Source organism: Haliaeetus leucocephalus, unplaced genomic scaffold (genome assembly GCF_000737465.1).
Source record: "Haliaeetus leucocephalus isolate CR32 unplaced genomic scaffold, Haliaeetus_leucocephalus-4.0 Scaffold932, whole genome shotgun sequence".
NCBI lineage: Eukaryota > Metazoa > Chordata > Aves > Accipitriformes > Accipitridae > Haliaeetus > Haliaeetus leucocephalus.
Window position 1 is genome coordinate 14,039,342 of NW_010973368.1, and position 10,790 is coordinate 14,050,131.

At 37.8% G+C, this 10,790-nt stretch overlaps 1 protein-coding gene across 1 annotated transcript in view; it reads left to right on the plus strand.

Annotated features, from left to right (window-relative positions):
* The window catches only part of VRK1 (vaccinia related kinase 1), a 36,814-nt gene that overhangs the window by 280 nt on the left and 25,744 nt on the right, over positions 1 to 10,790 (plus strand). Inside the window, exons 2-3 of the mRNA XM_010583916.1 lie at positions 6,443 to 6,604; positions 8,091 to 8,146. Of these exons, the coding sequence (XP_010582218.1) occupies positions 6,448 to 6,604; positions 8,091 to 8,146 (213 nt within the window). The 5' untranslated portion in view covers positions 6,443 to 6,447. The remainder of the gene's footprint in view (positions 1 to 6,442; positions 6,605 to 8,090; positions 8,147 to 10,790) is intronic.

Consider the following 10,790-nt stretch of genomic DNA (forward strand, 5'->3'; position numbering starts at 1 on the left):
GGGGGGCCCCCCCCCCCGCCCCCCCCCCCCCCCCCCAGCCCGTCCTAGCCCGCGGCGCCGGAGCGATCTCCCTGGGCCGGCAGGGATGGAGAGAATGGGGGCAGGTGGGTAAGAGCTCCTTCAGTGTCACCCCTGGGGTCTGCTGCACCCCCCCCCCTTCCCCCGCCTTCGTGGGCTGTTGGCTCTAAAGCTGCCTTTGGTGGCAGCGGCCTAAGTTGCTTTCCTTCGTGGTTATTTTTTTTTAGCGCTAAGGCGGTGGAGGAAAAGCTATAGTCGGTGCCACTTGAGGTTTGTCACCTTTAGGAACATCCCGGTGTGGCTGACAAAATACCATCTAGGCTGGGAGGCGTTCCTAAGTTTTGCTTTAAAGTTAATGCAGTTTTTTTTTTTTAAATACAAACCTACAAATCGCAAATAAAAATCTGCAATTTTAGGATCAGAACAGGCCTGTTGTGTAAGAACTGGGCAAAGCTGGTTTCTTTCTGTCAGAGGTTGTGGTTTTTCTTCACTTCCTGTTTCTCACCATTTGCCTTCCTTTTTTAAGAATTGAGTTGCAGGCAGGGTGAACCCTCTTTTCTTTGGTTTTCAGTTTGTGCTTAAGGCTTTTATTAATTCATAGGGAATCCATGGGACCTTTTTATCATTAGCAAAAATAGAAAAGCTGTTGTGAAGCTTCCTGTAGCTATTACTGTGTCAAAAGACTTGTGCCTTCCTCTGTAGGAATAAGCTGTCCACTTAATTCTTGGGGATAATCCCCAAATGAGGTAGGATTCCTAATGAATTTCAGAGCTTTTGATTTTTATACAGTGTGCCAAACTATCAGAAAGCCTTTAAGTTGAGTGTCTCACTCGCATGCATAGGTACTTGCTGTTGGTTTGGTGGTGAGATGATTTAAGTGACAGATGATTTGGTACCTTATAAAGTTTACTGTTTTCTTTATTGCAATAACTGTCCGAATGATGCTCAGGATTTTCCGAAGAACCTTAAATACTGCTCATAAGAAGAAAATGTATTCTTGAGAAGGCAATTTAAAATTAGTTAGCAACACGGTAATTCCTCTTGTGAATGACTGTTTCCTGGTTTTGAACAAGATGCATTCTGAAATTTTAAAAAGTGATCTTGGTGTGCATTTAAAAAAAAAAAGTGTTCAGTTTGCGGGGTATTGTGCTATTGTGATGAAATGCTTCTCATTAATTGTGGTCCACCAGTGTACATTTATTCATTTTGTCTAAAAAGATGTTTTCTTATTTCTTGGGGAAAGAACCCTAGTGCCTCTTCTTCCATAAGTACCATTATTTGTCAGATGTCTTAATCACCAGGAAATGAGACTATAGTGGTACTGAAAAATGTAACACAATGATAGACCAGATAAACCAGAATGTCCAACTTATGCAAGAAAGTCTTTGTTTGCTGTCTACCTTGCTTGGTATTATAAGTTACTGATACTTCAGGTACTTTTTTTTTTTTTTTTTAATGGTCCCTCCTATGAAAACGGTTCTACAGTATTCAGAAGTCTGAAGTGTCATGTTCTTTCCCTCCCACTCCTTGAGCGAAAACTTGGTTTTGTTTTTTGCTTGTCTTTATTTCCTTTTTTGCAGGCAGACTTATATGTCTTGCTAGGACTGATGAACGGTATTAATGATGCATAGATTTCAGGTCTTGCTGGGACTACGTATTCATGAAGAGGAGCACAGGTCACCAGCAAGCCTTCTCTGTGTTGAGAATGAAAATAGGTCCTACTGAGGTGACGATAAAAATAATAATTTCCAGGGAAGAAAAGAGGAGGATCAGGAAGAAACCCGTCTGGCTTGCCACACAGCAGAAATACTTCCTTCAAAATAAATGTGATTTATATTAATTTTGGAGTTTATTGAGAATGGATGCCAACAAAAATTGAGAAGTGGCTATTCATATTTATTCTAAGAGTTCAAGTATCGCTAGAGTAGCAACCATGGCAGACAACATTTCTAAAGATAACACCACTAATAGCACTATTGATGCAAAATTGTCTGCATATCTCAAGTACAGTGTATTCAGTTTCTTCCAAGATGTTTTATTAGGGAGAAGCAGGAGAAATAGCCTTTGTAGCACTAAGAGGCTTTTGGAGAGAGTTTAGACAAATAGACTTCTGTTATTCATACTTGTTAGTAGCAAAATCTTTGTTTTGAGCATATTGTAGCCACATAAAATGCTGCAGTTTACAATCATGCACCTTGAAAATTGTTCTTGTCAGATACCTTATCTAAGTAGGGTCAGGTCTGTTTGATACTTGATAGTACAGTACTTGACATCTCTGGCACTCTGTTTCCAAGGACTTCAGCATGGTTGCAGGCACTAATGAATTAAGCTTCACAATACCTGTGGGATAGAAAATATTTCCATTTACTGATGGGGAGAGGTAATTGAGATGCAGGAAAGTTAAAGGTGTGGGGATTTTTTTTTTTTTGTGTGTGTGTGTGTCTGTGTGACTTTTTAAAGGTGATTTTAGGGAGAAGTAGATGACTTGATTCCAGTTGTGCAATGTACAGTAGGCAGCTCTACATCGTGTTTGCTGGTTCATAAGTTTCCTGCCAAACTCCTCGTATTTGCTGTATCATGAGTTGAAAAGCACATAGAATGATAGAATTTGCACTAAAATGTCATTATTTCCGCCCCGCCCCCGGTTCTATATTTTCATGTAGAAAATTTTGCAGTCTCCAGGTGTTTTTGGTTTCAATCAATAGATGATCCGTGAATGGATTTATCCAAATAAATGTGAAAGCATGTGCAGCCATTGCTTAAATATTTCCATGGATAACAGCTTTTTTGCAAAAGAGTGAGTGCTTAGTATTGTGCATGCTGCCCATTGAAAGCGATCAGTGTTTGGCACCTATGGCCTACTGATAGTTTGACCAACTTGTAAGTAGGCACAGTGCCATCTTAACAGATGGATATGAATATAGACAGCCAAGAAACCATGTATGTGTATCTAGTGTATTTGTTAAGGGCAGGGTTCCCAGCTGGGGATGTTCAAACTTATGTCCATTTTGAATTTTTGCTTTTATGGATAAAAGGAAGTTGTCATTAATTTTTTTTTTTAACTAAATACCTTCAGGCATACAATTATTGACCATGTTAAACAAAAAAAGGAAGAAAAAAAGAAAGGGAAACATCAGCTCCTTTAATACTCTTGAGGAGCTATTTTAAGTAAACTTAATTCCCTTTTAAGTGAGGTTACTATCAAGAGACTCACTGCAAATGTCAAACATGTGAAGTGTATCAATAGTTTTATTTCACTGGCTCGCTAGCTTTATTGAAAAAGAGGCTGCAAATTTTTCCTTTACTGGACAGCAGTCTGTCCAGCACTCAAGCACCTAAGTCCATCTGTTCAAGTCTTGCTGGAATTAGTTGTAGTAACTCAGAGGTCAAGGGATGCAGTCCTTCAAGCCCTCTTGATGTCTCTTATATTGCTTTTAGCTTGAGGACAGTATGCTCATTTTGTATACATTTTTGTACCCTTTAGATGACAGTGAGTGTGATCTTCTCCCACATCTGAGTCATTAGGCAACGGTGGTGAATTTTGTGCTTTCTTTTTCTCCTTATCTGAGTTAGTCTTGGGGATCCAGACTTCTGGTTTATTTTCCCGTTACCACTTCTAATGGTTTCAGTCTGTCCTTTGCTTTAATCCTTTTCCTGATCTGGGTGTCCTGAGAAGCTGCTTAAAGGTCTGCTGTGATCTTTTTGGCCTGCTCTTGTAAGCGATATCAACATGTAGCCATTCCTATGACTCTCTGTTCCTTCTGGCGCTTTGACATGATTACGTTCCCATTGGTATGGTCTCAGCTGAGCTAGCTGGAATTGCATTTGGTGCTTGGAAGTCTCATTTTTCTCCTGTAGAAAATCTGGAGGAATAACCTTCCTCTAAGACAGTACAGTATGTATCACCTTGAAGATTAAAAAAAAAAAAAAAAATAATGAAGAGGTGTAGAGTGAGGAGTTTCTTGAAGACAGGGTATGGATAATGCTGGAGGTAAAGTTAGTCTTAAAATTTAAGTGTAAAATGTCAAGGCTGCATCTTGATTACAAGGAAGAATGTTGCTATGTAGAAGTGGAAATATGGGAGAGTAATGCAGAATTAAAACATCCTGTTTTGTGATAATGAGGAAGCTTGTGCAATGTAGGTATTGATAAACACCAATCTCTTCCCGTGATATGGGTATTTCACAATACAGTTTTGTTGAAGTTATTTGTTTAACCACAGTAGGTATTCAGATGTGGTTCTATGACACAGAGGTACTTCTCAGTTTAATAGGGACCCTGAAAAAAGCAGAACTTTTCTTTAGCATGGAATCATACACCTTTTCTTCTGCGTTTATTCCTATATTGAATGACTGTAGTGTCTGCAGACTGCTTGCTGCCAGAGTCCAGGTTCTTTTAGAACTTCCACATATGGAGGGCATAATATTTCACATCAAATTTACTTATTTGAAGGTAGTTGATGCTATATGGGATTTCTGATTTAGGAGAGTGGTACAAAATATACTGAAAACAATACAAATGTAAGTTACACTTGGCAAAATACAGCAATTGCAAGATACAGGTCAGTCACAATACTGATGTGATTCCCATTACTGATCTCTCTAATATACTCTCTGTCACAATGCTGGCATCCCCAGCCACCAGGAAGGAATACCTGGATTGAAATCAGCTCAAGCCCATTGCTATTGCTCTCTTCAAAATGCTTTTGCTAGTTGTTTAGTTTGTATACTCTTATGGTGGGCTGAGCCTCCTATTCACTCCCCCCACGCTGGTCTGGCTAACTTGGGGAGACATTTACACCACCATTTGATCCGCTCAATGGATTTTGAGCTCCACACAACTGTTGTTTAGCTGTTTATCTAAAACGAAGGCCACCACCGGTCCCCTTTGTGTTGAGCTGAAGTTAGGTCCTTTGCATTATCACCAGAGCTCGTTGGGCACTTCGCCATTGCCCACCTTCACAGAGCCTTCCATCCATTGTCGAGCTTTACTCAGTCATGTTCCACCTCTAGGGGTTTGGTCAGTCAGAGCTGTAGATTTGAGTATTAGTGATCAGAATAACATTTTTGGGAAACTTGACACTTACTCTTGCATTTAGTAAGTAGAGAAATGGGTATGGGCTGCTCTCTTCAGATGTTAGTTGGGTGACAAGACATTATTTGGGGAAGAAAATTTCCTGAAGATACTACCCAGTCAGAAAAGAGGCTTGTAGAGGGGGAGTATTGTTGGAACAGCTGTCACAGTTATGCGGTTTTCTATTTGGGAAATTAAAAGAAGTCCTAGAGGAACATTAGAATTAAAAGAGGAAAACTGATGTTACGTAACTGCATTTGGCTTAGGTTTATTGTATTGAGTAGCTAGACTAATGGGAAAAAGCTATTTTGCTATCCAGAAACTTCCTGAATTGTGTATTCCTTCCTGCATCCCAAAGCAAAATAAAATAATAATAATAAAATCCCAACAGTCAGAACAGTATCTTTTAGAAAATAACTGTGGCTCTGTTTGTACAACTTTTATCCTCTTAAGTTAGAGGGAAAGATCAGTTCTTTGTAAAACAAATCATGAAGGCCTTTCATGTAAAGAGATCTAGTGCACTCTTTGCCATATTATGGCTGCATATTCAGTAAGTTCTTTTACTGAATCAAAATCTGGCTCTGCTAGAAACTTAAAAAATTTGTTTGCTCAAAATGAGGCCTATTCTGCAGAAAGATGCATGTGTTTGGTTCCAGTGGGCCATTATGTTATTTCTGGAAATACTGCTAATCTGAGACCTGAGGTTGGGAACAGGCAACGCTAATATTTCTACATTTATGATCTCAAAATAGGTAGTTACATTCTAGTTTGTTGATGATCTACTAAATGCTGCCCTGTGAACAATAAGCAGGCTTTCATTTTTGTTGCTTGCAGTTATATAGGAGAAAAAATAATTAACTGTTTGAATGGCTTAATTTTTTGGGGGGTATGTGTTACTGCTAGGAGGAATGCCTCATATTATTACTGAAGACTTGGACTGTATGACACTTCTTCAATACGCAAGTTTCATTCCAGGAAAACTGATGAACTTAATTTCATTAGTTTACTTTTTTTCTAAGTTTAGACCTACGATTGGTTGTGATTGATTAAGTACGATAGATTCTGAGATTTTTCTAGCATGTATTATACAAGGTCTTCTAATAGGTTTCTCTTGTGAAGATTTTTGCTGTCAAATGTTTTTGTGATGCCTGGAAAAATTAGTTGTTTTTCACTTAGAATTTATGCCAATGAAACTACTTACTATATCTTTTAAAGTATGTTTGTAGTATCAAATTAAAACTTAAACAATCCATACTTTTTCATGCTTTGAACAGACTTGTACATAAAATAACTCTGATCAGCATGTAACCTGTGCTTTTTATTTATTTTTCCTTCCCTCCTCTCCCTCCAGGGACGATGCCATATAAGAAGACAACTGCTGGAAAAAGAGCCCCTGCAAAAAGGAAACTCGCTGAAGTGTTTGCTCTGGGTGAGGTTCTAGCAGATACATCAAGAAAAGAATGGAAATTAGGTGTCCCTATAGGGCAAGGAGGCTTTGGACGCCTATACCTTGGTAAGTGTAGTTATCTTTGATAATGCTTTAAAATGAAAAATGGACACAAAGTTAGAAACACAGAGTGTCTTCAAGTGATTTTTTTTACTAGAACCTTAGCTTGGTTCACGGTATTGGAAAAAATCGACAAGAGTGGACAAATGGTCATTATAAGCACTGTGGTTGTATGAGATTCCAGTGGTAGTTCATTCATATTTTTTTTTTAAACCAAAATCTTTACTACTTTTTAACAGTGAAAGGATAGTTTAGTATTTATTTAAATTTGAATTTTGGTCTGGCTGAAAGAAGGGATTTTTGCATGAGTGTCCTTATATCACAAATTCTGAACTGAAACTGTCTAAGCATATTCTATGGAGGCTACTGATCACCCAGTATTTTGTCTGGCTTTGAATTTGGTGCTGCTTTTGACTTTTTCATTGCCTTGTGAACTTCTGACGTAAGTCCTATGCTTTTTTTTTTTGTAACCTATGCTTAAAACATTGAAATCTTGGACTTTACGGTTTAAAGCATTAGCACAGATCTTGTTTTGCAATGCTGTTTGTTGAATTCAAGGAAAACTTCTTTTAGTGGATATTGTTCCATACTTAGCATTTCTGTTATCTGAACAGGTAAGAGAGGTCTTTTTCCAAACAATTTTGAAGGAATGGAAGTTAATGTGATCATGATAATAAGGTTTTCTTTTGCTATACATTTGTGGTCTTCCTCCTCTTGGTGAAAAAGTTGCACTGAATTCATACTGAGTTGAAAAAAATATTAATTATGTGTCCTGCTTTCAAAATGAACAGACTGCAGCATAAGTGGATTAAGAATTAAAACAGGACCAGTGGGTGGCTTCTTGCCAAAGAAGCTCTCTACTACTTACTCAGCCTTGCTCAATGAGCTACTAAATTTACTGAGACTGGAGTTTGAGCTCACTCAAATTGTGTAGTTCTTCGTGATAAGAATTCCTACGTTCTTCAAGCCAAAGCTTGCTCTCTGTTTGCTTCCCCCTCGTTTGCACAAAGCTGTGTCCCTGACTCTTCCTGTACTTTGTGCTCGCCTAACTTAATGTCCTTCATACCTGTATCTCCTTCTGTCACAAATACCAACAGCTTAGTAGCAACAAAAAGTCATTTCTGGATATGTGACATGGCAAAATAGTAGAGAGAATGTGTTTTCCATATTTATGTCCACAACTATGTATGTTCATCATAGTCCTAGAAAATTAAAGAAATGCTATTGACTAGGAAAAAGTTATTGAATAATAAAAAAGAACTTTATTTAGTGAACTGCCTGTTCTCCTCAAGCAGAAGGGAGAATGCAAGACCACATCCATATAGAGTAGTCTTGCCATATAGAGCAGTTCTCTTACCAAAGTCTAAGGTACTGATATATGTTCACATCAGTACTTAGTTGCTTTGTTGTGTTTGTCCGTGCTGCATAGCAAATAAGTGTATGTTTTGTGAGTTTCCACTCCTACTACTAATAAATGCTTCCTTTTTAACAGCTGATGTTAATTCTTCGAAGTCGGTTGGCAGTGATGCACCTTATGTTGCAAAAGTGGTAAGAGAGCATTTGAATCTTTACTTCACAACTTGAAAATGTTTTTAGTAGAATAACGTGTAATTTAAAACATCTTCTGACTGGAAATAATACAAGTGCTGTTTAAAATGAAAGTAAGTGTGGTGATATAGCGGAACGCTGCTGAGAATTGGGACTCCTATGTATAAGGGTGGATAATGGAACATCAGCAGAGTTGAAAAAGGTTCATGAAATGGATCAGATCTGTTTCATTTGCTGCATCCTGTAAACAGCCCAAATATAACAAAATTAACGAAATCTGGCTAGCTTTCGGAGAATTTCTGTAATTCAGCAGTGAGTCTGTGTGAACTGTTGCTCGCCACTGGATGTTGGTAAGCTGACAGATGGCTTGGGAGTAGAAACAACAAAACTTTGATTCCCAAGGTCCCCACAGATATAAAGTCCTTTAAATGTTTTATCATAAAACACATACGTATTCTAATTTCTATTGAATTAAAATGGCATTGAGACATAATTTCTTTAACCTAATGATTAGAGAGAAGAAAAAGCATTGTTGATAGCTCATTTTTAGCCCATTGTAGCAAATCAGCAAATTGTTTTTATTAGTTGAAATTTTCTTATGTTTTTAATCATAAAATAAAAAAGATTCATTTAACTTGGTTTGGCTGTAATGTTCTCTTCCTAAGATATAAAGTATTTTTTCTTAAATTCTGCTAGATTATTTTTTATAGAACCTACTATTATATGTGATTCCTTGGTAAAGTTGTAGTCAAAAACCTGGGAATACAGCAATAGCCATAGTAGATCCAGACCATTAATTTTCTTGGTGATACTTGTGGTCCTGTGACAAAAGCAAATACCAGAACACCGTACAAGAACTTCACAGTCTAAAAAATCAGTTCTTCAGCGCAGTTCAGAACTGCAATGTTTTAATCTTTTATTTATTAAACTATATGGTGATACTGAAATGCTTTAGCGCAATAGCTGGCCATTTATGTAAGGATGTTAATACTTTTAACATTTGTGCCTGAAACTAAAAGATCAGGTTAAGTTAGACCAAAATTCAGTTTAGTTAGTATGTGCTTTTAATCTTGATATTTACATCTGCTGACTACAGGGAAATTCTAGAGTACTGGTTTTGATACTGTTCAGACATCCCAAGGTACTGCTGGTGATGACCCTCTTTCTGAAATGTTGTCACTTGCTGAAAAAAGCACTGCTTATGATGCAAATGTCAAACTACTGCACTTTCAACATCTGCTTACTGCTGCTGCCTTAGGTGTTTGTGGGCAGGAATTCCACATAGACAAGGAGCCCCAGCCTGGAGCTCTTGCATGGTGGCAGCTTGCTTTTGTATGTCCAGCCTGTGCCATCGAGGGCAGGTGGTGTCCATTATGCAGGAGCTGTGGCCTGTTCTAGAGGCAGACAGCAGACATTCAAGTTATCAGCAGTGGCTTGCCTATGAGAGACATCGGCTCCTAATTACTGGCTTTTGCTGAGTTTGGACTAATCAGGAAGCAGAGTGTCATTTAACTTTCATGGAAGAATCCAGGTTGACTTGCTTGGAAAAGCATTAGATATGCATTATTTTATGCTGTGCATAATTGCTATCCTTCTCTTTCCCTGAGTTTGAAACCTGTCCATCTGCTTCTCTTCCACTTTGGGCTCTCAATATAGGAAGAGTTGTCATAACTTTTGCGTTGCTTTTATGCTAGATTCACTTTGTTGCAGCAATTTGTAAATACCCCATTGCTAGTCTCCCAGATGACTACTCACTTTTAATTTGTCTTTTATAATTTTGTCTTTATGGCAATAAAGAGTAGCCCCAGTCTTTGTGCTGCCCTCACAAATGACCCATAATGTATTATGCCTCTACAGTCTAGTATAATGCAACTACAAGTAAGGGCCTATTTTCTGATGCCTGGGTGATTCCTAGTTGATCCATCAGCTGAAGCAAAGTGGTTAACAGCTTTGAACAATTATTAGTGTTTAACAAAATATGTGCTTCTATAGTAATGTTCTTCAAATTGAGCTATTAAAGCAGAATGGAAATTGGCTTAGTCTTTGACATATCCTCATAGTATTGATGTCTGAGCAGTACGAAATGAATCACAGTTTTTATTAAAAAAAGAAATGCTTTTTAACATGTGGACCTTTCAGATGTCATTGTTCAGGATTGGATACAGAGTTTAACAACACTTCATTAAACTGCTGAATGAAAAAGATCAGAATTCCTAAAATATTACTTGAAGGAATTTGTTGGGTTTCAACACATACTCCAAGATCTCTTTCATCATGATATCTTTTCTAATTAGACTTTAATTTCAGTTTTGCAAATCATGTGTTTAGGATGACCCTGAGCATAAAGCTACAGAAATTTGTGTTTGAAGTCTTTCTGGTTTTAGCATAAGGTGACTAGTATGGCAAATACTGGACATCATTACATAAGCTTTTTTAACATAGTGTAGGCATTTATTTATCTGCATGTAGAATTAATGGTATTGTGGGGAAACAGCTTCACAGTCAACATGAGGATCTCTTTTGTGGTTAAATCATTTATCAATCCCCTCAAATATGAAAAGATACTGGATTTTCAGCATTTACTCTGACTAGAGAAAGAGACATCTTCCTCCCCCCCCCCCCGCGTTCAGACATACTTTTTGTG